Source organism: Rattus norvegicus, chromosome 13, assembly GCF_036323735.1.
Source record: "Rattus norvegicus strain BN/NHsdMcwi chromosome 13, GRCr8, whole genome shotgun sequence".
NCBI classification, from domain to species: domain Eukaryota; kingdom Metazoa; phylum Chordata; class Mammalia; order Rodentia; family Muridae; genus Rattus; species Rattus norvegicus.
Window position 1 is genome coordinate 41,962,830 of NC_086031.1, and position 26,892 is coordinate 41,989,721.

Sequence of the window (26,892 nt, forward strand, 5' to 3'; positions counted from 1 at the left end):
CAAAAGAAGCTAGAGAGATTGGTTAGCAATGTCAGACAATCATCACGATACTAATACAGGAAACTAAAGCTCTGTGGAGAAGGCTCCTTAGAAATGTATCCCAGGGACCTGGTACGGTGGTATGAGCCTAGCATAGGAAGACCACAAGCCTAAGTCTAGCCTGGGCTTTATAGTGAAACCTTGTCTTCATAAAAGTAACCTTAAAAAAGTGTTAAAGTGTAAAACTTAACTGTTTAAGTGTTAAAGTGTCAGCCGGTTGTCATCTGCACTGGACCCCATCCCATCTCTGTCTACGTCTGCAGTGCTAACTTAGGGCAGATACATTGGCCATTGCAGGTTTAAGCTCCTCGTTTCTAGGGGCTGTTTCCCACCATCATGCCGTCAGTGTTTCATACATGGAAATCTGGATGATCTTATCACAGATCACATGAACACAGAGGTGTTTTTAGATTGTTGTAGTTTTGACTGTATTTAAAGAGATTCACATTTTTAAAATATGGGATTTACTAGCATTTGAATCAGTGTGATGAGATTTTTGCTTCTGTGTTGTTTACCTCACATAATCAAGTAGTTGAAAAGAGATGAAAAATTTCTGAATTACTGAAAATATTTTCCTTTTTATGACAATATAGAATCAGCTGGACATCACAGTAAAAATATTCTCATAATTTTAACAGCAAATCCACTGGAAAGCCAGTGCCTTCTATGGGTTATAAAATTGAACAGAATAGACAGACAGACGTAGTAGCTTCTCTCCGTAATCCCGCCCCTGCACCTGGGATGCGGAGCAGATGGGTCTCGGAGTGCTGGACCTTCCTGGTCCACGTACTGAGTTCCAAGTTAGCCCGAGCTTTACAGTGAGAACTGACTTTCAAGAGAGGAGGTTAAAAAATTATCACAGAAGCTAAGTATAATGTGCGGTTATCCTTCCCCTAGTTCTTGTTCCCAGACGCTGCCTCTGAGAAGCCGTTGGATGGAACTACTTCAGTAGACAATAGCAATCCCACAGCAGAGGCCGGAGACTACGTAAGTTGGAGTTCAACACTAAAATATTGTAAATGCACTTTAATCGAGGGGTTTGCTGAACATCTAGAGATACCTAAGTAGCTCTTCATTGGAAACTCCTCTGGGAAAACTGAGTGGCATCCACAGCCACTCAGATGATGGTCTGCTTAGATCTGTGTAGACAGCATAAGAATCCTGTGCATTGAGAGCTCTTGGGCCTTCATTTTAGAGTTCTTGACGATCCTTAAGTTTGTCTTGTCATAGACTCTGATGGGGTAATTTTGATGAAAGATTCTTCTTACATACTCTTTAAGTATGCAGATTTGCTGTTAACAGAGTTTGCTTTGTTTTTCTTTTGTTAAATTTAGACTCTCTACAATCAGTTCAAGTCTGCGCCCTCCGATAGTTTGACATACAAACTGGCCTTGTGTCTTTGCATGATCAACTTCTACCATGGCGGGCTGAAGGGCGTGGCACATCTCTGGCAGGAATTTGTTCTTGAAATGCGTTTCAGATGGGAAAACAACTTTTTGATTCCAGGGTAATAATTTTAATTTCCAATTGTTTAGATGGCTTTTTTTTAATCACTAAATATCTGACTTCTTTTAGGAGTTCTTTGTAAGAAATATGGATACAGGTTGACTCAGATGTTCAGTGCAGTACATTTCTAATAGGAGAAAAGGCCTGACAACCTAAATGCCAACAGAAGAGTGCTTAAATTGTGCTGCATGTCAGTAAAGTTTTCTTCTAGAGTCTTTTATTGTTTTGTTTCACGTGGTGTATTGGGGTATGAACTCAGGGCCTCATATATGCCAGGCAAGTCCTCTGCCACTGAGCTACCTCTGCATTCCTCAAGAGCCTTAACACAGAAACTATTTATGCTGGGCATGGTGGCAAATGCTTTTATTCCCATCACTCAGGAGACAGGGGCAGGCAGATCTCTTGTGCATTCAAGCTCAGTGTGCTCTGCAGAGCAAGTTCCAGGCCAGCCAGAACTACATGGTTAATTAAACCCTGTCTCAGCAAACAAACAAGATTAAGTCATAGAAACTGTGTTAGTAATTAGGTATGGTAAAAACATCACAGAATGCTTTCAATTATGTCGATATGTAGGTGTTGAAAAAAGGTTTGAGAGAAATATAGTCAAGTGTTAATAGTTTTCCCAGGTCTGAAAGTACATTTTTTGTTTCTTTGTATTTCTTTTTTTTTTTTTTTCTTTTTTCTTTTCTTTTTTTCAGAGCTGCGAACCCAGGACCTTGCGCTTGCTAGGCAAGCGCTCTACCACTGAGCTAAATCCCCAACCCCTTCTTTGTATTTCTTAAATCATCTGTACATATAATTTATTACTTAAAGGGAAATACCTTTAAACTATAATTTTAGGCATTAAACATAATCTAGAATCTTTTTTTTTAAAGATTTTTTAATTTCATTTTATATGAATACACTGTAGCTGTCTTCAGACACACCAGAAGAGGGCATCAGATCCCATTATAGATGGCTGTGAGCTACCTTGTGGTTGCTGGGATTTGAACTCAGGACCTCTGGAAGAACAGTTAGTGCTCTTAACCACTGAGACATCTCTCCAGCCCCAATCTAGAATCTTTTTATATGACATTTCACTGATTGCATAGACTCTAAACTGCGCATACGTGCCAATACTGCTTGGCTAGTGCCTGTCTACCCATGCTAAGGAGAGGAGGATATGGCTAATGTAATGGCCACTAACCTGAAAGTGTTTTGTGTTAGGGCATTTGCCAGTCTCTGTTTATCTGTTCCTGTTTTGCTCTGGAACTTACTGGCATGCAGAAGCACACTGAGTGGAGGAATTTCGTGACTTAGAACCACAGGGAGTCCAGGATCTCACTGACAAATAGAGGTAGAGAGAGACCATGGTCTCTAAGGGGAGTCTGCCTATATACGACTGAACAGTGAATGCACAGATGAGTTTAGTTTGTGATATGCAAAGAACTATACTAGTTGCTCCTGTGGTGAGTTTAGACTCCAGTTTCTAACTAGCTTGGAAGCTGTTATGAGTTTGCCCTTATAGTTCACGTTTTTTTAATATTTGATGTTGATTGTGAAATAGGATAAAATAAATTTGAACTTTTAATCATGTGTATCCTTCTGGAACCTGGCTTTCTTAAGTATGGAAATCTAGTTTTGTTTCTTAACAATATAGTTTTAAAAATTGGCAATGTATAAGTATGCTTATCTGTTATAATTTTACTAAAACTCTTTCTTTTCCTTATTTGGTAGACTAGCAAGTGGACCACCAGATCTAAGATGTTGTTTACTACATCAGAAACTACAGGTAACGATTTCCCATAGCTCGTGTACACACACACACACACACACACACACACACACATGCATATGCATATGCAGAACTTGAAGCATAACCTGACACTTAAGTGTAGGAATGACTTACATAGGCTGTCTTCCTTGTGCCGCTTATGGAGTGCTTACAATCTCTGTAATTTGTCCTGGGAAAGAGTAGAAAGAAATACTGAAACAATCGATACATACTGCTTTTCTCTAATTCAACCATAAATGTTATTTCTATTTTCTTCAGATGTTAAATTGTTGTATTGAAAGGAAGAAAGCTCGCGATGAAGGGAAAAAGACGAGCCCCTCAGATAGTATGACTAAGGCATATCCAGCAGATGCTGGGAAAGCTGGGGGCCAGCTTGGCCTGGACCATCTCCGAGACACCGAGAAGGAGAAGGGAGAAGCAGGGAAGTCCTGGGATTCCTGGAGCGATAGTGAAGAGGAGTTTTTTGAGTGCCTCAGTGATGCTGAAGACCTTAGAGGAAACGGGCAGGAGAGTACTAAGAAAGGAGGCCCCAAGGACATGGCACCCTTAAAGCCAGAAGGACGCCTGCACCAGCATGGGAAGCTCACACTGCTGCGTAATGGAGAGCCTCTCTATATTCCAGTGACTCAGGTAGGCGCACCAAAACGTTAGACTCCGCCGCCCTTGCTGTTGAGTAGCTCCTTTCTAGTAGGGGATGATTGGTTTTGGTAGGAGAGGTTGTTTACGTTTGGAACTTTCAGGTCTGCCAGTCTGAAATGGCGTAGTGTTCTGAAGCCTTAGCAGGTAGTGTTGACATATATAAGGTGATTTATTAATTCGTTGAGAATTCTGTACAGTGTGCTTTGATCATAGTTAGTCTCACCTTGTCCTGGTGACTCCCCTACCTACCTTCCCTAACTTTGTGCCCTCCTTTTTTTTCTTTTTTAAATAGCCCATCGACTCTAATTGTTTTGCCCATATACTCCTTGGTATGGGGCCCTCCCCTGCAACATGGTTGGCCTTACCCTTAAAGAAAACTGAGTCTCTACCCTCGAAGCCATCATCTGTCCATGGCTCCTCAGCCACACTGGCATCCGGGCTCATGAACCCCTTTCCATTCCGTGTTGGACACTATAGCTGCTGTGAATCTATGAGTGCAGTGGCCGTGTCATGTCCACAAGATGCTGTACGCCCCTCCTCCACAGTGGACCCTGGGCCTTATGGAATTACTCATTCTTAAACTGTTTTCTTAGATGTAGACGAAATGCTTGGAATACTCCAAAATAGAGTATGGAAAGAGCAACATAATCATCCTTCAGCTAGGGCTGTTGTTATCTCTTCAGACATGTTGTATACCATTAGGACTGCAACTCAGAGTCTAGGGAAGAACAATTTATTTTTGGTGGTTGGTTTTGTATATGTGATATGTGAATACTTATTATGTTAAAGAAAAAGCAGGCTACTGCTTGCTCACTGATTCGTCTCTTATCCTCAGAAGTAACTATTACTACTAGAGTTAAGTTTTTTCCACTTGTTCTTTTGCATTTATGCGTGCATATTGATATTTATGATTTGACTTCATTTCTGAATGTGTGCACTGATACGCAGCTTGTTTATCCTGTCAATGCCATTAAATGGACACCTGTGTCATTTATAATTGCTGCACATGATTCCAAAGTGTGGAAGTCCTACAGCTTATTTAATTATTCCTGTTGATCACTGTGTGTGTCATTTGCAAGGGTTTGCTCTTTTAAGTAGTCTGTATCATGAGTCCGTGCCTTCATTGACATAAGAGAAATGGCATCACCAGGTAATTGGGTCAGCGTTACCAAGTTCCCCTTTACCAGTTGTATCTGTTTTACATTCTGGTCAGTAGTAAATTAAGGGTAAAGAAATAGTAATTCTCCCACTTTTTCCCTTTTCATAGGTGTAGATGGAGTGGTCAGTATGTGCTGACACACTGTAGCCATGGCATTGTAGCCAGAAAGTACAATAAGGTTCTAGCACTGACATTACTTACACGCTGTTTCACTCTCATAACTGTTTCCAGTCCATATCATTGTCAGTGGTGCAAGATCCATCCATCCATCCATCCATCCATCCATCCATCCATCCATCCATCCATCCATCCATCTATCCATCTTTCCTTCCTTCCTTCCTTCCTTCCTTGCTTTCAAGTATTCATTTATTTTATGTATATGAGCAAACTGTAGCTGTCTTTACACACACCAGAAGAGGGCATCTGATTCCATTACAGATGGTTGTGAGCCACCATGTGGTTGCTGGGATTTGAACTCAGGACCTCTGGAAGAGCAGTCAGTGCTCTTAACCGCTGAGCACCATCTCTCTAGCCTCTCTTTTTCTTTTTCTTTTTCTTTTTCTTTTTCTTTTTCTTTTTAAGTGCTTCCTGTGTAGCCTTCGCTGGTCTGAAGGTCACTTAACTCACTTTGTATATAAGGGTGTCCCGGACTATTAAGAGATCTGCTTGCTCTTGTTTCCCAAGGGTTGGGATTAAAAGTATGCACTACCATGCCTGGCTATCCCCCTGACCTAAGCATCCGTCAGGGTTCACTGGGCATGATTTCCTGTGAGTTGACTATAATATTGAAATGTTTTAGTAGCTATTACTAAACTAAGTGTTAAGTCTCTCAATGCATAAGTATATAAGTATAAATTAAGTGTATAAGTATGCAAGTATGAACTAAATGTACACGTGTCTAAGTAAGTCTCTAAGTGGTTGACAGGATTTGTATCCTCACCAGCAATGCATGTGAGTATTTTATGTAATTCCCTTCACTTGATGTGTCAGGGGTTCACAAACACCAATAAAATAAACAGTAAATGGAACTAACTGTATTCTATGTTCACACTAGTACAGTATTGTCCTGATTAGTGTTTGTCAATGTAAGCAGAAACAGCTGCCTCCATCGGATTAGCTGTAGGCAAGTCTGTGGGACGTTTCTTAGTGACTGACGTCAGGAAGCCCACTGGATGGATCTCTAGGCAGGTTGTCTAACGAAGGCTGAGCAAGACATGGAGAGAAAGCAGCAAATAACCTCCCTCCATTCCATGGCCTTAGCTTCAGTTTCTGCCTCCCAGTTCTACCCTGAGTATCTGCTCTGACTTCCCTCAGCGATGGTTTTGACTTGGGAATTATAAGATAAAATAAACCCTTTCCTCAAGTTGGTTTTGGTTAGCATTGCCATGGCAACAGAAACCTAGTGAGGACAGAAATGATGTTGGCTTTTGATATTGGGTAGAAAGGAGAAAGCTGAATCAGGTCTCATGTAGTGAGGATTGGTACTGAATTCACTGTGAAGGTGAGGATGATCTAAACCCTCAGTCCTGTAGCCTTCACCTTTCGAGTGCTAGGATCACAGGCCAGTCCCATCATGCCCAGGCATAGTGCGTGCTTACATGGGTAATTCCTTTCAGCATAGTTTTATTTTGGATTTTTATTATTTCACCATTCATATTTATTAGTGATTTTTCTATTCCTTCCCTTCCATTCTGTGACTTCAGAACTACAGGACAATAAAAAGTTACTATCAGAAGTTAGGACCTCTGCTCTGAAGTGTGGCACCCATTAGAAGTTCATGTAATTAGTTTGTTAAATTTTGCATTTCTTTACGTCTTTCAAATGTGTATACTATTGCTGCATAAGCAGAAATAGCACTTTATCCTATGTTAATGTCCTGCTGTGTCTGTCTCTGAAGGGCCACTGGTGACTTTGTCCTATGTTAATGTCCTGCTGTGTCTCTAAAGAGCCACTGGTGACTTTGTCCTATGTTAATGTCCTGCTGTGTCTGTCTCTGAAGAGCCACTGGTGACTTTGTCCTATGTTAATGTCCTGCTGTGTCTGTCTCTGAAGAGCCACTGGTGACTTTTGTCCTTTTGTGCATCACAGGAACCAGCACCCATGACAGAAGATCTGCTGGAAGAGCAGTCTGAGGTCTTAGCAAAATTAGGGACATCTGCCGAGGGGGCGCACCTCCGAGCACGCATGCAGAGTGCCTGTCTCCTCTCTGATATGGAGTCTTTTAAGGTAGGTCACACTTCCAGAGTTCTGGGTCTGTTTTCAGCTATTCTGGGATGAAACTGTGAACAACACTATGAAGTAAAGTGAAGGCTGTGTCTTTTTTAAGTGTTCAGATTTATTACTTGTTACAAAATGCTACTTCCAGCCCCGAAACGACATGTCAGACTCACTTCTTGGGTTTGAAAAAGAAAGTCAACCTGCTTTCCAAAGTTGGTAACTGAATATTCTGTGTGCTAGAGAGGTTTTTTCCTTTTGTGTGCTCAGCCAATTTAAGGCTTTAGGAACTTAGGGATTTAAATGTAGAGTACTTTACACAACAAACATGTGTGCCACACACTGTGAGTAGGCGGGGGAGATAGAATATGTAGTCTGTTGAGTTTGCGAGAGATTATTTCTATATAACTAACTAGTCTTCCCGGGCTGCAGGGTCAGATGAGCAGGTAGGGGACGTTCTCAGAAAAGGCATTGTTTTGGAAGAATGGCAATTTGCTGCCTGGAGGGGTTGTTGTGGGCTTGGATAAAGGCTTAAATATACAACACCACACATTCAGGGGTGTCCTTAACCCTAAGACACTACATGACCCAGTATCTGAAACTTTAAAATTTTATGTGTATGGGTATTTTGCCTGAATCTGTGCACCGTGTGGGTGCTGGGAATTAAACCTGTGTCCTCTGGAAGAGCAGGTGGTGCTCTTAGCTGCTGAGCAAACTCTCCAGCCCCCAGTATCTGACACTTTAAAGTGCTGACCTAACACCAGCAGTAGAAAACTCCACACTATGAGACTGTTTCCTATACAGAATTATTAGGTCATTATATACAATCACCTCCACGGTATAGTATGTAGTATGGATGAAAAGTAATTGGATTTAGACTTGAGTCAAAGCTCAGTTTGTGTATTTGAAAATTCAGAAACCTAAAAAGTTCAAAACCTTCCTACCCCCATGTATTTTGGAAAGTGTACTCGACTTGAGTGTGACAAACAACTAGAAGAGGGAGGTCAGTGGCCGACACCTTCGCTCTCTGCATGTGAACTTCTGAAGCCTCTTCCAGGCCTGAGCTTCTTTTTGATCCAGTAGCCTCCGTCTCCCTAGTTCACAGCCCTGCTCAGTCCACATCTGTGCTCTGCTGCTGGCCTGAGTTTGATTTCCTTCTTTTTAAACACAAGCCCTGCTTGATTCCTTTTTCCACTTCCTTCTTTACCTGCTAGGAGGTGAGTACTAACAGGAAGCCGTTTATCTCTGCTTTTTTCCTGTGAGACCTGCTGAAATGTGTGACTTTCACCCTGCTGTGCAGTATTAAAACAGTGGATAAAGACGCCCAAGGCTCTGTGGAGAAAACCAAAAAGAAGGGGGTCAACCGGTGTGGGTGACCTCCACTGCAGTTCTCCTCCTGCCACCAGCTGCCTTCCTAGTCAGTGTTATTGCCACAGCAGTCTCTGCAGACGTGTCCAGAAGAGACTACAGACAGTGCCACTCTTTTAACATTGTGCTCCTCATTAAATTATTTTGGACGAAGCTGGGCACCTACAAATTTATAATAACTTTTTAAACCAGAAAGTAGAGGCACTTGTGTAGGTGTCTCTTAGGAACAAAGCTATGTGGGGTAGCTGCTTTACAAACAGATAGCTGCTCTAGACATAGGAGTTGCCTTTCCCTTTCTGTAGGAGCAGTTTACCATTAGAACTGCTCATGGATTCCAGAGTCGGGCAGGGGTGCGCGTCTGGGGCACCCATACATCACAAGGGCTTATTCTGGGCCACCCTTTCAAGAAATCCTTTAACAGTGAAGAGGATAAGCCATGACTGAGGTATCTGTCCTCTCTGGTATGTTACCAAGAACGTGGGCAGGGGAGCCTCTAGGACAAAGTCTTCACTGGTCTGCAACATAGGAGTGGAGTATCGCTTTCTGTCAAGCCTTTACAGATCAGCTGGCATGCTGCCTGGGTAGGATCCAGACCTTTGCACAAATCCTCGTCCCTGTCACAATCCATGGCACAGCCTTACAAGAATGGATCCTATGGGGCTGGAGAGATGGCTTAGCAGTTAAGAGCACTGGCTGTTCTTCTAGAGGACCCAGGTTCAATTCCCATCACCCAGGAAAAACAAATCAACAACAAAAATGGGTTCTATACTTGTTGGATAACTTCCTTTTTAGGCTCCCTTGGGGTTAAGAATGGCAATGCTAAGCCCCACGCTTGAGTTCCAACATCGCACTTGAAGTGGACTCTTCCCACCCACAGTGCTACATGCCCATCCTTAGTACTCTGCTGGTAATACTGAGTGTCTGAAGAGACAGGTCCTGCCTCTCCACAGGCAGTGCAAGTCCATTTTGAAAGTAGGTTTGAAGCTAGGTTTGGAAGTAGAACTGCTGAAAAGTTTTGGGCATATATCATTATTAATTCTAGGTAGTTGAACAGTAACTGGAACTTTAATACTTGCTTTTAGACACCTGAACAGTCATAGTAGGATGTCAGCTTCTTAACAGCAGAGAAGTAGTTTAGGTGAAGTGTTTAGTGTGAAGGCTTAGAGCTTGGTTACTGACTAGAACATGTGTGAGGAAGGCTAGCTGGTGTTTATACCAGTGCTGGCAGTGCAGCGTTTCTGTCACCGTGTTAGTCTGCTTCTGCATGCACTATTTACCTCTCTACACTTCCATTTATTTACTCTTGTTCACTACAAAGTTTGTACAGAGTCATCAGATGAAAATGGTGCTTTTTCGGTTTTTGGTTTTCGTGTAAAATTGAGAAGCACTTTTGGTGCTTTAACATCTCCTATTTTAAATGTGACGTTCAAACGTTAACTGTGACTATAATTTTGCACTAGGCTTGTCAAAAAAGGCTGATTTTTGTTTTTGTTTGTTTGTTTGTTTTTTTGTTTGTTTGTTTGTTGTGTGTGTGTGTTAGGCAGCTAATCCAGGCTGCTGTCTGGAAGATTTTGTGAGGTGGTACTCACCAAGGGACTACATTGAGGAGGAGGTGACTGATGAGAAGGGCAATGTGGTCCTAAAGGGAGAGCTAAGTGCCCGTATGAAGATCCCCAGCAACATGTGGGTAGAAGCCTGGGAAACTGCTAAGCCTGTTCCAGCAAGACGCCAGAGGAGACTGTTTGATGATACCCGAGAAGCTGAGAAGGTACTAGGAAATGGCCAGTACATTTTAGATATGAGAGTTTGTACTTACTAAACAAGCAAAACATAGAAATTCGTGAGCGTTTTGTACCTAATATTACATTTAAGATTTTAGAGCTAGTTGTAAAGACAGCTTTGGTTGATATGGAATGTTTGCATCATACTGTCTTATACTTTATATCAGAAGTGTTAAAAATGATCATGTCCTTAGAATTCCACCGAAGTGTTTACTAGGGAAATAATGAAAGAAATGGGGATCTGTGAACATGAATGTTGTGAAAAGGGAGAAAACAGTGAACTGTTTTCAGTGAAAAGGGAGAAACAACCAAACATTATGAGAAAATGCTTGCAGTTCTAGAGAACAGTGGCCCTGCCTGACTGCCCCTCACAGCATTCCACTGAGTAAATCCAAGTCTCCTGCATTTTTATAGTGTCTTCAGATTAGCAGTGAGTAGAGAAACGAGGCAGGGCTCAGTAGTGCTCCCGGTACTGCACGCTTGTGGATATGGCTAGTGGGGGCGGGAACCCTGAGAGTCAAGAGAAGGGACAGAGGAGTTACCTCAGCATAGCACTAACAGAGGGGCATTAGGGAAGAGTCTGTCATTGTTAGATCCTGAATAATGAGTCTTCAGGACCCCAGAGGCCAGTGTGGTCCAAGGAGATGATGTGGTCTTAGTGCTTTCGTCCTCAGAACATGAGAGGGCAAGGCATCCTAACACACCTCTGAGGTTCTGCGGGCTGCATAGAGAGCACTGAACATCACCCGTGTATGCACACAGTATTGACAGTGATCCTGGGCAGCTCTGACTAGAGTGCATTTGCTCTACTCAGCTATGAGCAACATTATGCTGGCAGCAGCCTCAGATCTGTTGTCACTGTGCCCTTTGATGATCAAAAGGCTATATCCAGTGACTGACATGTCAGGTGTGTTTGTACTGAAATCAGTGGGGAATTTCTCAGAACATACTCCATCTTTAAGTAATGCACTGCTTTCTATAGAGAAGAGATGATAACCCCTTAGGGACAGAAAGTGATGAGAAAGAAGTAAATAAGAGGGGAAGATTAAGTACTTTACAGAAATGAAAGAGGACGGTTCCCACTGCTTACTTCCCATTAAAGAAACTGCAGAAGGTGGCAGTTTCCGTTTGTGATGCTACCAAAGAGCACATACAGAAACAACTACTTTTAAAAGCAACACTGTAGCGTTTAGTATTGTAAACATGCAGTTTTGTTTACTCAAGCACCAGAGAATTCAGATGACAGTATCATCATCAAGGCTTGTAGGTCCAGACCACATACTCTCCACTACAGGCATTTTAAGGAGGAAGAAGGAGGAGGAGGAAGGGAGGGAAAAGTTTACATGGCACCAACAGAGGGAAAAGATACTACTAGGAGAGTCCTCTCTACCCTAGACTGAGCCGTGGAGTCTCAGAGCCCCTGGTAAGCCTCACTCTGGAGAAACTCAAAGCAAGTAGTCATTCTGTAACTATCATGGTCTAAACAGTGTACGGAACAAAGACGGTATATTGAAAGCTGCAGCAAGTGTTACAGAGCCTCATGCTGAAACCTGGCCAGTCAGTGTTTAGAAATACCGAGAAAATCAAGCAACACTTGGACACATTTGTTATCAGTGACTATCTAATGCCCTAAAGAATCCTGATTGACAACATGCTGCTGTTAACTGTCAGTTTGGAGTTGTGGTTCACAGATAGTCAGTCCTCAGTCTCTGCATTTCCCTACCTCGTATGCATAACGTAAAGACTTGGGAAGTCTAAGAGTACAGTTGTTGTGGTTCCTAAGTGCTGTCAGTGAGTGGTAGGCGCTCACCTCTGCCATAGCTGCTACTTAGCAGAAGAGGCCAGAGTGAGCTGAGGTCAGGCTTCTGTATCTCAGGGATGCCACCTGCAGTGTTTCTGTGTCCCCTGTGTCTCCCTCAGGTGCTGCACTACCTGGCCATGCAGAAGCCTGCAGACCTAGCCAGGCACCTCCTGCCTTGTGTGATTCATGCAGCAGTTCTCAAGGTAAAGGAAGAAGGTAAATGTCTCCATCCTTGATCGTTTGATCAGTCCCTAAGTGCATTTCTGAAGAAGGGCTTTTGGTTTCGTTTTTAACCATGGCTTTGATTTCTTTTATATATAAACAGAAAGTCTGGAAAACATTCCTTCTGTTAAGAAGATTATAAAGCAAATCATAGCCCATTCCAGCAAAGTCCTGCGCTTCCCCAGTCCCGAAGACAAGAAGTTGGAAGTAAGTGGATGTTCTCTCCAGGTCTGCCCAAGAGTCCCCTGACCTGGCAATAATTACTTTATATATTTTTTTAAAGATTTATTTATTCATTTATTATATATGAGCACACTGTCGCTGTCTTCAGACACACCAGAAGAGGGCATAGGATCCCATTACAGATGGTTGTGAGCCACCATGTGGTTGCTGGGAATTGAACTCAGGACCTCTGGAAGAGCAGTCAGTGCTCTTAACCGCTGAGCCATCTCTCCAGCCCCTACTTTATATTTTTTAAAGCTGTGTTTTACATTTTCTTTTTACATTCATTTATTGGCTGTGAGGTTGGTATGCATGCCTGTCACAGGATATGTAGAGGTCAGAGGACAGAGGAACTGGTTCTCTCCTTCGCGTGACTCAGGATGGAAGGCTTGGTAGCAAGCACCTGTCCCTGCCGAGCCACCTCACCGGCTCCTAGAGAGCACCTGCCTCTCAGTGCTGTGCCTCCGTTTCTCCACTAGGAGATCATCCTTCAAATTACTACTGTGGAAGCCATCATAGCCCGAGCCCGGTCCCTGAAGGCCAAGTTTGGAACTGAGAAATGTGAGCACGAGGAAGAAAAGGAAGATCTGGAAAGGTACTATTGCTTGTGCCCCTCGCTTTGTCCACAGGAGAGAGAGGACGGCACAGTGAATCATGGATTTAATCCCAGCACATGCAGGGCTGAAGCAAGAGGTTACTTTGAATAGCCTGAGGTGTAGTGAGCTGTTCATGTTAGCCAGGGCAGACCCAGCAGCAAAAGAACAAAATGAAATATTCTGCCCTTGTGCTAAGTTCCCACCAGGAGATTCTATCACTGCCATTTGTCCATGGGTGGGTTTAGGAGTAGTTGCCAGTGAGGCTACCTGAACAGCAGCCTGACCCTTCACTCTTCTCCTCTAGGTTTGTCAGCTGCCTGCTGGAGCAGCCTGAAGTAGCAGTCACTGGGGCAGGAAGAGGGCATGCTGGCCGAATCATCCACAAGCTGTTTGTGAATGCTCAGCGGGTATGTGAGAGTCCTCCTCGGCTGCTCCTGGCCTAGGGTGGTGTTCTGAGTCCCACACTAGGTGACAGCACAGAAAGGAACAGGCTCCAGGGCTCCTGGCACTGGGTTAAGGAAAGTGATGAGTATTTCAGACCTAAACTGTGGAAATTAGAAGGCTCGCACACCCTTTGTTCTAGAAGCTGGTAGGGACTTTTAGCAATGGCCAGAGCAATGGTATGGGATAATGTGTTTATAGCCTCAGTTTCTGACTCGTCTGTAATAGAGATTGTCTCAAAAGGAAAAGGACTTTAGGCTGTGAAAACCGTGTAAACGGCTTCAGCACAAGAGGAAATCCAGTTTGGAGAGTCATCTTCATCATTCTCTCCATTCATGGAAGTAGGAAGTTATATTAATTAAGGGGTATTGGTTACATATGCGTGTCACATATGTGTATATACGTGCACGTGCGGACACACCACACACCACACACACACACACCACACACACACACACACACACACACACACACCCCACACACACACACCACACACACATACACCACACACACACACACCACACACACACACACACACCACACACACACACACACACCACACACACACACACCACACACACACACACACCACACACACACATACCACACACACATACACCACACAGACACACACACACACACACCACACACACACCACACACACACACCACACACACACCACACACCACACACACACACACACCACACACACACCACACACACACACACCACACACCACACACACACACACACACACCACACACACACACACACACACCACACACACACCACACACACCACACACACACCACACACACACACACACACACACACACACACACACGTTCCCTCGGGGCACATTAATGTTGGTGATCCAGGTGAAAGTATTAATGGTGTGCACTAAACACAGTTTTCAGTCACCTGGAACAAGGTGACACTAGGTGACACTAGGAACAGGAACAGCAGCTCAGCCTTGAGATATTCTACCGAGTAAGAATTGTTTTGGTGCATACATGGGCTTTCTTAGGGGTACTGTTGCTGTGATAAAACTCCACGACCAAAAGCAATTTGGGGAAGAAATCCCTGAAGCAAGTCAGAGCAAGAACTGAAACCGGGCAGGAGCTGCTGCAGAGGCCATGGAGGGGTGCTGCTTGCTGGCTTGTTCCCCATGGTTTGCTCAGCCTGCTTTCCTATAGAACCCAGGACCACCCCATCAATCAGTAAATAAGAAAATGCCCTACGGGCTTCCTTAGAGCTAGATCTTATGTAGGCGTTTTCTCAATTGTGCTCCTTCCTCTCAGATGACTATAACTTGTGTCAATTGACACAAAACTCACCAGAACATGGACTAACCATTGCATAGTCCCTGTTGAGAAACTCAAAATTACATCAAGCACACTGTTCTGAATGTGGAAAGATAAACACAGATTACTTGATTTGCTCATAAATTAATGACGAGTGGGAGGCAGCACCGCTGTCCGTTGTCGTCCTCTCATTCTGTTCTCACGTGCTGTGCATCTGCACCGTCCTAATACACAGAGGCTGACAAGCAGTGCGCCTGTCACCCCTGCTGCAGCTTCTCCTCAACAGAGAAGACAACTCTTTACTGATTTTTAAGAAAACCGTGAGTTAAGTTTTAAAATCAGAAAGGTCTAGGTTTTTAGTGCTAAGTGTGTTATTTGTTTGGGGTGATCAGAATTCTTCCCCTAAACTGGAGCAGCTTCCTCAGTCATTCCCTAGCTACACAGAGGCTAGAAAACCAAAGATTAGCCATAATTTCAGTCTTCAGCACTTAAACACCAAAATAGGTTTCACCACTCGGGCGCTGTAATCCTTATTGTTTCTACTTAAGTTGTTTATCACAGCTAAGAGGATCCTGCCTTTCAGGGGTCCTCCTCATGGACCTCAAGTCGTGAGTAAATCTCACACAGTACAACTTCTCACAGTGCACCCTGGTAGTCAGCGCTCCAGGGACCCATGTAGTGACCAGCACGCGGTCGTGTTTTAACTCCGCTCCAGCTGTCGGCTGCAGTGAACTGAGTTTATGTGACTCTTCCTGATGAGCAGACACTGTGTACCAGTTTTACTAAAGATTGAAAATTTAATTATATTTAAGGCGTAACTGAATTTTTATAGCACACATTAGTTTCATATTAGAGCTTTTCTTTAACATCATAAGCTGCAGGCCAATGACACAGCTCAGGGAGCAAACACTTGCTGCCAAGTCCATCGGGCAGCTTATTCTCCAGAGCCTACACGGTAAATGGAGAGAGCCCACCCCTGACCGCCGCCACATGTGTGCATGCATGTGCACACAGGAGCACCGCAACCCCAAACCCGAAGTGTGAAATATTAAAATTCTGAACTGTAATAAAGTTGACTGAGACTATATATAAGTTTGGGTATGTATGTGTTTAAATAGAATTCAGCACAAATGACTGCTTTGTTTCATTCTTGTTTAGTTGAATTATTTCTACATGTCTGTCCTTAAATTTATGGTTTGTCTGTCAAGCCACCTTTTGAAATAGCATCTTGTTTGAAAGAGTGAGGGTTTTCAGTCATTTCCTCATTAAATGACCCTGCACTTCATCTTTTGGGCCGTCAGACGCATGAGCCTGAGCGCTGGCCATGTCTGGTGTCTTGCGATGTGGTTTTGTGCACCTTTGGTGTCCGTGGATGGAGTCATGCCTCACAGTGCATGCTGTTCTGACGTGCCCTCGAGTCTGCCCCGCTCCTTAGCACCTCCCTCGGTCCCTTTCATCACTGTTTCTTTTCTCACCTTTCTCAAGCTGACTGAATCTTCTGATGAGGTAACAACATGGCCTTATGTCCCTCATAGTTCTGTCCTTCCCCATCCCTCTAACTTCATAAGGTCATCTTAACTAACCACCTGACCGGCTGGGTCTGGCACCCCCTGTGGCTGTACAGCTTAACGTGACTTCATGTTTCCATTGCCCGAAGACTCTCCCCAAGCAGTGGAATCATGAAAGGAGGACAGCATTGCTCTGGCGGCTCTGATTGGCTGCACTGGTGCAGTCTGAGTGAGCAAGCAGTGCCTTCAGCTCTGAGCATGCGCGTCTGTCGGCTGACATCGCTGTCCAGCATGCAAAGTAGGGTTCCCACTTCTGATTGGCAAGAGAATCTGAACAAGAACTAGCTGAGAGAGCAGAGATAAAAAATTGCCTTTCAAGTCCTGAGAGTAAGTCTGTCCTGTCTAACCCTGATGTGAGTCACTGCCTGCAGAAAATGCAGGCACCAGTGCAGCTCCACCATTGCTGAGGAGCCCGACGCCCTCGCTTTTCAGAGCAGAGTGCTGGCCACCCACCTCTGCCTGCCTCTCTAGTGCTCAAGCTCTTTCCAGCTTCCTGCTTTTCCGTTTTTGTTCTTTTGAGCAATCATAACACACAGTGGACATAATGCATTTCCAAGTGGCGCAGGTCATTGTGTGTTTCTTGTGTTTATCCATCTGCCCTTCAGTCACTTAGCTTTCAATTGGCTCTTGAATTTGGTGTTTGGTTCTGTTCAAGGCTGCTGCAGTGGCTCTGCCAGAGGAGGAGCTGAAAAGGTCAGGCTGCCCAGAGGAGAGAAGACAGACCTTGGTGTCAGACTTCCCACCACCTGCAGGCCGTGAGCTCATCCTGAGGGCCACTGTGCCACGGCCTGCCCCCTACTCCAAAGCCCTGCCCCAGCGCATGTACAGCGTGCTCACCAAGGAGGACTTCAGACTTGCAGGTGCCTTTTCCTCAGACACCTCCTTCTTCTAGGGCAGGATGAGAGGCAGCTCCTGCCATGGACACCTGAGACGACCTTGTCGAACCAGCAGCAGGAGTCCCACCAGCATCCAGAGTCATCTCTAGTTACCAAGCTTGAGCCGGACGGATAGTTCTGAGGTGTCACAGACTTCCACCTGCGGGAGGTGGCCTGTATTGGGGGAACCACGCGTCAGCAGGCCTCTCACCTTGGGGGACAATTTGTTCATTCTCCTGTGACAGTCATCTGTGTAAGCACTTAGTGGCTATCTTTATTAGTATTGCATATGCAAGATAGAGTATCTGTTAACTCACCTTCTGGATATTTGGTGTAGAGCCTTTTAGTCCCAGAGTCTGTTTTTAAACTGCCATGTGACATTCCGTTTCTTCAGTCACCGGGTGATCAGCTGTTTGATGAACATTTGAATATTCTGGGAGAAAGTCTAGAATTTCAGTTTTGTTTTTCCATGTCACTAACCAGATGTAGTTCTTCTGATCAATCTGTACATGAAATGTGGCTGCAGATTAGCCCTCTCTCTGTGTGTCTGTCTGTCTTATAGGATCTCTTGGTTGCACCCCTGCCTTTGCACTTTACTTCTCTGCATTGCTGGCTAGGGATGGTATTTAGTGACGTCACAGGAGCACATGTTGAACACACATCCTGGGAACATAGCTCACCGTGCAGGCAGAGAGTGGTGTGTGCTGAGCCTCCGAGCCAAGCCTGTGAGTGGGCAGACTGGACGGCTGCTTTGTGTCTGTCCAGTTGGGGCTGAAGCACCTAGTGCAGGGTGACGGCACTGTCCTTGTGCAGTTCAGAGTGCATTCAGTTGTTGCTGCAGGACCTCTCTTTGGTGATTGTAAATTATTTTGGGACCTAAAATTCCCACTTTAATCCAAAGTAAAAAACGGTTATGCTAAAGTGTAAATTCTGCCTGTGTGATTTTTAAAAATTAATAGAACTGCACAAACCCTGTGTTATTTTTGTAAAAGAAAAAAGAGTATATATATATTTATCTGTATGGTGTGCACAGATGCGTGTCTGCGTGTGAATAGGAGAGCCAGGGGCCGACCCCTAGGCTTCACAGTGTTCTTTTCTTCTGAAACGCTGGACTTCGCTTCTTAGAAACCCATAGATGCTAGCTGAGACCCAAGGGCCAGAACAAGAAGAAGACAGGACAGTGTCTGCCTGCTTTCCTGGGTATTGGTGACAGAACTCTAGTGTGGATGGGCTAAAATGGCATTGTTTATCTAATAAAACGGACTGGCGTCTATGTGTCGACTTGTGGTTTTCTCCCCGAGAGCCCTTCTGTTACTTCACTCGGTGTCTGCTGCTTTAACTCTTTCTGATGTCACCAGGAAGCGTCTGCAGCATGTTCTTCATGCCTTCTGACGCGGGATTATCCATTCTCCTTGGTCTTACTCCTACTCACTTCAGACATTAGGAAGTACCCGCCCTTTCAGTGCTGTACTGAGACAGACAAACGCCACAGCGTGTGAGAAAGCCAGTGTGCAATGTCCTCTCCCTCTGCCCTTCCTGAAGGGGGGGAAGCCTGAACGGAGGCCATCGTAGCAGGGTCGTCGGCCCAGGACGAGTCCATGAAATGTGAAGCATAGAAAGCTGAGGTGTGCTTAGGGGTGCTGCCTGCATCCCGTGAGCCCCTCCCCATACTTCACTAGTGATGATCGGGGGTAAACCGTGAGAAGGGTTTGTCTCCTGAAAACAGTACCTGCGGGTGACCTCCGGCACGCATGTGTACACATCTGTAAATAAAATCTTGTAGAGGACCAGCTTCAGATCTCAGCACCACATAGTAGCTGACAACCATCCCTGGTGCAGTTCCAGGATCCAGCGCTCTCCTGATCTGTGGGCGTCACGCAACACAGGCACATACATGCAGGCACTCACTCAAAGATTTTTAAACAGGTAATGTTTCAGAAGGGTCCTGCAGTATCACCAAAGACGAGCTGCATAAACTGTAGGGAGCGGCGGCTGTCACTCAGCCGTGGAGTGCTTGCCTACCAGTCATGAGCAGGTATGTCCCCAGCACCAGAAAAGAAACAGTGAAGCAATAGCACAGTGCAGAAGATGGAATGATGGACATGGAAGTCACCTAAGCACCCAGTGACTATGAGGTGGGGCTGCCCAGCTACTCCACCACTTCAAACAGGCTGTCATTTTTACACATTGTGAGGCTCATTATGGTCATAGGGGTCTCAGTCCGTGACAAGCAGGGCGTGGCACAAATGCACACAGAAGACAGGGAAGGAAGGGGTTGAGCATGACTTGGTGTCCGCTCACAGGCTGTGGTGTTTTCCTATTTCCATTCCTGCTGGTCTGTGGAACGATTCCCCACCCCCACACCATTTAGATGGGGTCTTATCCCTTTGGCCTTTCTGTAACAACCCTGATCCCCAAGACACCCAGGGCCAGGAGTTATAAATCAAGTCATTTCTCTGTCCAACCATGAATAAGTTACTGACCCATTCTCTTCCCCAAACATCCTGAGGCCCCATAGTCACCTGTGTGCTGCTGTGGGACTGGGCACGAGCCACTCTGCTTTGACCTGTCCTTTAGGAGCTGACGCTAGATAACTCTTGCTTATGGGAAGAGATAGGTGGCTTCTTTCAGCCACCACATGGACTCAGTGGACGTTGAACAAAACTCCCAAGTTTCCTACCCCTTGGGCAGTTTGAGTAGGCAGTGGCTTGCAAGGACGATTGATTAACCTTTCTGAACCCTAATTTTGGCTCAAAACAGGCTTAGCTTTTGCCAGAGTTATGTAAGAAAGGAAGTATATTCTTAGTAACCCACTGGCACTCTCCTGCAGTATCTTGCCTACATGAGACATGGAAATTCTCCACTCTTCTGGGACAGTGAAGGAGCAGGATGGTGGGAGAGAACAGGCTTCTCTCTGGCTTAGAGAGTTGCCTGAAGGCTTACAGGTTGGGCTGGGACCCACCCAGTCCATGTATTTCACACCTTTTTATTCTCCTGTTACTCCAGAGGAGGGCTGTAAGCAACAGTCTTTTGTCCCATGCTGTCAAGTTAAATCCTGAACCTATGCAGTGATTGACACAAGAGAAGGGCCTGGACAGATCCAGAGCAGGATCAGTTCTTGTAGGCGCTGTTAGATCTATAACAAATGAACATTTGTCACTGGGCTAACAAAACTGCTCAGAGGCAGACTACCCAGCAAATCTGGCTGACACCCTAACATGTATGCTAGCTTTTCAGAGCTGCAGCATCAGTACAAAGGATATCCTCAATGCAGTGGCCACTTACTGCAGACCAATGGACCAGGAGGTACCACCTAGCTAGAACATTAACCACCCCATGGCATGAGTCTGGAGAAGGGAGAACCTGCTAAGCTCACAGGCTGCACAGAGGCCACTCTGGGGGACACCAGACACTTGTCCCATAGGCATCAACACAGCATAAGCCACAGGTAAGACAGACAATTGCGCTCCAACATTCCTTTTCTCTTTCTGTGAGATTCTGAAACTGCCTGATGGGAGTGTAGGCTGTAAAGCACTCTAAAGACACAGGTATATGCCAGGATTCCTTAGACAGAACTTGAACATCACAAAAACTTATTCTAGCCAGGCATGATGGTGCACACATTTAATCCCAGCACTCCAGAGGAAGAGGAGGGCAGTTTGAAGTCAGCCTGGCCCTGGTCAACAGAGTAAGCTCCAGGGTCACACAGAGATACCCTTTCCCCAAAACAACAACAACAACAATGAACAAAAACATATCCTAAGAATTGACATGGGATTCCATATCCTGCATTGCAAAGCTCACCAGAGTAAAGAGGGCTTTTGTTTTGTTTTCCCTCCTTGTAGTGCTGGAGAAGAAACCAGGGCTTTGTACACACTGGGCAAGCACTGTACCACTTAGCTACTCCTCAGAAAAACAGCCTACAGGATGAGGAAAACCATTCTTGCCAACTTATGCATCAGACAGGCAGTTAATATCCAAGGTATATAAAGAACTACACATAGTTCAGGCTGGAGAGATGACGAGTTATAAGCACCAGCTGCTCTTCCAGAAAGAGGATTCACGTCTACAGCAGATATTTTAAAACCCATCTTCATATGACCAAGAAAAAGCAATTCAGGAGCAAGGTATGGGGAAATGCCACCTTACACACAGGAGCTGGGCAGAAGCCTGCATCTTCCACATAGGAATGGAGCACATATAAGTCAGGTGACATTCCAGTGTGACACTTCTTCATGGCTGACCGGAGTGTGATTGGTACAACTCTGGAAATGATTTTGTCTTCCTAGGATGTCAAACAAGGACCTACACATCCTAGAGACTATGAGTCTAAAGCTTGGGTCCTAGATAGTGTCAATGTCACCGGGCACTTCTGAGCATGCAGATCATTGGGGCTGGGGAGATGGCTCCGTTTATATTGATAAAGGACCAAAGCTCAACTTCTATAACCCAATAGAAAACTGGTGAGACTGAGACAGGCAGATCCCTGAAGCTCACTGCCCAGCTACCCTAACTCCAGGCTCTGTGAGAAGGAAAGCCTGTCTCAAAAGCTTAAAGTGAGCTGGTAACACATGACTTTTGTTTCTGTTTGTTTGTTTGTTTTTTTCTTTTTTTTGGAGCTGGGGACCGAACCCAGGGCCTTGCGCTTGCTAGGCAAGCGCTCTACCACTGAGCTAAATCCCCGACTTTTGTTTCTGAAACAGAGTCTATGCTGTCCAGTTTATCCTCGAACTCCCTATGTAGACCAGGCTGGCCTTAAACTCAGAAAGATCCCATCTCTGCATCCCAAGTACTGGGCTAAAGGCGTGCAACACCACAAATTTCTTTATTCCCAGCACTTAGGAGGCAGAGGCAAGCAGATATCTGAATTCAAGGCTAGCCTGGTCTATGGAGTTCCATGCCAGCATGCACACCCACCCACACCAAGTGCAAACACTCAAAAAGAAAAAACACGGAGGTAAAATTCTTTAGTCACCCCACACTCCCAAGCACGGAGCTCTGGAGTGGGGACGATGTGTTGAGGAAGCCCTCTGGAATTTCCCTACTCTGAGCTGTTTTGTTACAGACTTTTCTGTATGGGATCAGGGCTGTTGAGACTCACTACACGCACTCTGCAGAGGGCACACCCTGTCTGTCAGTCGTTTGACTGTAGCAAAGGTGGTATCCACAAAGCACCCAAACCTAACATCAATATCAGGTGTTAAAAGCATAGCGGGGCTGGAGAGAGTGCTCGGCATTAGGAGCACTGATCGCTTTCAGAAGACCCAGTTTTGTTTGATTCCTGGCACGCACATGGTGCCTTACAACCATCTGTAACTGATGCCCTCTTCTGGCCTCCAAGGGCACTGCATGAACAAGATGCACAGACACACACACACACAGAAGCAAAGCACTCCAACACATAAAAATATAAAACTAATGCCACAGTGAAGCATGGTGCTGAGGGGAAGGCAGTCATGCCAGCAGAGGCCACGGGTCCACAGGTGACATGAAGCTGCTTAGCAACATGGAGGGAGAAAATTCCTCCAACCAATTCATTTGAGCTGACTGAATCAAACTGCAAATCTAGACATCCCCTGCACCAGAACAGTGTGGGAACTCCAACCAGCGATGGGTTCACAGCACTTAGAAAAGCCAACATGGCAGGAAGCCACAGGAGGTGGATTGCTGAGTTGAGGCCAGTCTGCACTATATACAGCAAGACCCTGCCTCAAAAACAAAACAACACACACACACACACACACACACACACACACACACACACACACACACAAAATCCAGAAACAATAATGACAAGAAGCAGAGACGAGACTCAGAATAAAACCAGTAGACGAGGAATTCAAGTCAAGTAGCCCTGTCTAGAAATGGACCCTCTCCACAGCAGCTAACACAACTGCCCAGCTGACTGCTTAGTGTGCTGCACACTTCTGGCACACTCCTTCAGGGAAGGGCTTCATCTGTCCCCTCTGTCCCCTCTGTATTCCTGGCTCTTACATAACAACAGTTCAGCATCCTCAGAATGTCACGAGAAGATTATCTGTCTCAGTTGACATAGACCAGTGGCTTAATATTTCAGTCAGGATAGGGTCCATGTTTCACACAGAAGCGATGAAGAGTTTTTCCTCAGACAGTTTTTGGTAGCCTGTCCCACTCATCAAGCAGTGGGAAGATTCCGAGAGCTGGGCGTAAGCCTGCAGGGTTAAAAAAAGCACACAGACTTGGGTCATTCGTGTTAAGAGAGAATGCCAAATCTGTAGCTTTATTCACCAAATATATACCTCAAGTTCACCGATGGAAAAATCCAGGAAGCCCAGTGGGAAAATCTGGCTTAATGCCTCAGGAACAAAAGACCAAACTTGTGCCCCAAATTTACTGGGGAGAAATCCAGGAAGACCGGCCTAAACCCCCAGGAACAAAGACTGAGAACAAAAGAAAGGAATGAACCAACCAACGCCCAGATATACCACCCAGGTCTGTCACCCAGGGAGTTCCTTTGTTAGGAACAAAAGGCTTCTACAAGCATCAGCAGGGCTCAGCAGGGGTCAAACACTGCAGGGGACCCAGGAGGGTATGGCAGGTAAGAACCACATCTATGCCATGTGAGTTTAACTTAAAGATGGCTCTGGCACTGGATCGAATATTAACAACGTTTGAACCTCAGGCTTCTGAGCGACTCCCCAAATTTCGAGACTCATGTCTGAGGCATCTCTACAGATCGGTCCTGTTCCTACTGCTCCCCTTTCAAATTCTGTGTGACTCAGACATCTGAAGCTTTTACTGATCAGACCAAGATGGCCCCTCAAACTCAAGATAAAGAACCAACTCCAAAGAACGCTTACCCCGGCCTCCCAAATGGAGCAGCAGGCCTGGGGTCCACATCTGTGACTTGATGTCCCTCCTTTGCTTCAGTTCTGCTCAGTTTACAACCTGGTGATGGTATCAATGCTGTGAAGAGGGACAATTTTAGACCTGGGGAGAGTCGCAGCAAACCAAAACTGACCGGTGAACCCAACAGCCCACTGAGCACATTCTGAACCGTCCAATAAGAGAGTGATGTCAGAGAGCTATTTAATAGGCCACAGCCACCCAGCCAGGTATGGCTCAACTGGGGTTTCACAGCCTTGTTAGCTACAGGGTCTTCTCAAACCAATCATGGCTCAGCTATTGAGAATAAACGGCATTGGTCTGGTATCCTGGGGCCAGGGTGGACATCCAGTTAAATTCCATAGCTTCCCACACTGACAGGAGCATGTGCTTATGCAGAACTCAGCTGCAAATAATCCAGGGAAGATACTCTCATCCAGGACTGTGGTCTATATGAGAGGAAAGATGTGACTGCAGAGTGTGCCCGTGTGTGTGTGTGTGTGTGTGTGTGTGTGTGTGTGTGTGTGTGTGTATACATGTTCCCTGGGGTGGGCCGATGTATATGGACCCCAAATCATCCTTGATTGCTATCCTACCATAGTCACAAAGGGCTCTCAATCTCAGAGTTGGAAGATAAGTCTAATTTTGTTAGCCAGCTTGCTCTAGGGATCTCCTGTCTGGCAGCTGAATTAGAGGTAGGAGGCCATGCTCATTGTGTACTTTATATAAAATGCACAAGCATTTTAACCACTGAGCAATCCTCCAAATCCTCATCTTTACAGATACAATGTCTCACATATCCCAGACTGGCCTTAAACATTTGGAATTTGATCTGACTTACTTCTCATATGGGGCCCAATGTGAGCAGAGATAAGGCTGTAATTATCTTACCTAGAGCACCAACTGCAGTTTCTGAAACAGGGACACCAGCACAGAACTGCTTCCCATGTGCCTTTGAAAACATTTCCTGATACATACAAAAGCATAAGCCACTAGAACATATATGGGGCATCGACATGAAAAAGTGGTAGGACCATTTTTGAAAGACTGCAGTTGTCTCCGAAGCTAAGAATAAGAGGCCCAAAGGGAGTATGTGGCATCTAAGAGTGACTTCTCTATGCCGATCACTTACTAGCTTATCTACCATGGGAGATTGTTCTTGACTAAGTTTATAGGGAAAGCCAATCCTGTAACTGGCTGTGACTGCTGTGCTTTAAATGGCCAAATGCTTTACAGTTTCAGTCCCTAAAGTCACTGAAGGTGTGTGCTCTGAATGGATTGGTGGAACTTGGGCCACTTCTTTCTCGTGATTTCTGTTTGGTGAGGTGTTTTGCTGTACCACACAATCCTATGATGTTGCTGTGGTATATTCCAAAACAAAGGGGCCAAGTGATCATGATCTAGAAACTACAAAAAGGTGTATCAGGAACGCTTTTTGTTTAGAAGGTGATTACTTCAGGTTGTTACAGTGACAGGAAGCTGGCTGTTATGCTTTAAAAGAAAATGACCCCCAGAGACTCACAGGGAGTGGCACTTTTAGAAGGTGCGGCCTTGTTGGAATGGGTATAGCTTTGTTGAAGGAGGTGTGTCACTAGTGGGGTGGGCTTTGAGGTCTACAAAGCTCAAGCCAGTTCACTTTTGCTGCTTGTGGATCAAAACGTAGAACTCTCAGCTCCTTCTTTGGCACCATGTCTGCCTGGATGCTGCCATGCTTCCCACTGTGGTAATGGACTGAGCCTCTGAAACAGTTGTAAGCCAGCCCCAATTAAATGATACCCTTTCTAAGAGTTGCCTTGATCATGGTGTCTCTTCACAGCAATAAAACCCCAAGAAACTGACTAACTGGATTATTATACAGATGTAGGTGTTTTGAAGTTCTGGAATCTAATACTGAAATGTGGTTATAGGGAAGCCTATCACTACAGAAAGGCTGTAAAATATACTAATCATAAATGCACAATCATATCTCTCTGCCTACCTACTTAGCTACCCTCTATTGTTTTGAGAAAATGTTTCACTATGTAGTTCTGGCTGGCCTCGAGCTCACTGAGATAGACCTGCTTCTGTCCCAAGTGCTGAGATTAAAAATAATAATAATAATAATAATAATAAAACCACATGCCACCATGCCTGGTCCACAATGATTCATTCTCTCTCACTCCCCAACCCCATGTTGTGTTATGTTCCCAGGTGCACACGTGTCAGGTCAGAGGACAACCTAGGGCCCTCTTTACCTTCCACTGTGTTTAAGACAGGGTCTCTTCTGTTTACTCCTGGGTATGCCAAGCTGGCTGGCCTGCAAGCTTCTCCTGTCTTCAGCTCCCTATTGCTGAGGGAGAGCTAGATTACACAGAGTAGCATATTGTTGGGTTTTACATGGGTTCTGGGGATCTGAACTCAGGTCCTCGCATTTGAGTAGCAAGCTCTTTTACCCGTTGAGCCATCTCCCCAGCCCCACAATGCTCTTTTTAAGGTGTTCCAATGACCAGTTTCCAGGAAGCAGTATTACTCACTAGTAG

At 45.1% G+C, this 26,892-nt stretch overlaps 1 protein-coding gene across 3 annotated transcripts in view; it reads left to right on the forward strand.

Moving 5' to 3' along the window:
* Rab3gap1 (RAB3 GTPase activating protein catalytic subunit 1) overlaps positions 1-18,782 on the forward strand; it is a 73,433-nt gene extending 54,651 nt beyond the window's left edge. The window contains exons 14-25 of one of the 3 annotated variants that reach the window (NM_001402314.1): positions 937-1,026; positions 1,374-1,546; positions 3,262-3,316; positions 3,578-3,949; positions 7,206-7,343; positions 10,240-10,467; positions 12,401-12,497; positions 12,607-12,710; positions 13,205-13,320; positions 13,626-13,728; positions 16,552-16,572; positions 17,290-18,782. In NM_001402314.1, coding sequence (NP_001389243.1) covers positions 937-1,026; positions 1,374-1,546; positions 3,262-3,316; positions 3,578-3,949; positions 7,206-7,343; positions 10,240-10,467; positions 12,401-12,497; positions 12,607-12,710; positions 13,205-13,320; positions 13,626-13,728; positions 16,552-16,572; positions 17,290-17,526 — 1,734 coding nt within the window. In that variant the 3' untranslated portion in view covers positions 17,527-18,782. Of the gene's footprint in view, positions 1-936; positions 1,027-1,373; positions 1,547-3,261; positions 3,317-3,577; positions 3,950-7,205; positions 7,344-10,239; positions 10,468-12,400; positions 12,498-12,606; positions 12,711-13,204; positions 13,321-13,625; positions 13,729-16,551; positions 16,573-17,289 lie in introns of those variants that run through there. The other 2 variants (NM_001402216.2, XR_005492430.2) reach the window with 2 other exon arrangements.
* The last annotated feature ends 8,110 nt before the right edge of the window (positions 18,783-26,892 follow it).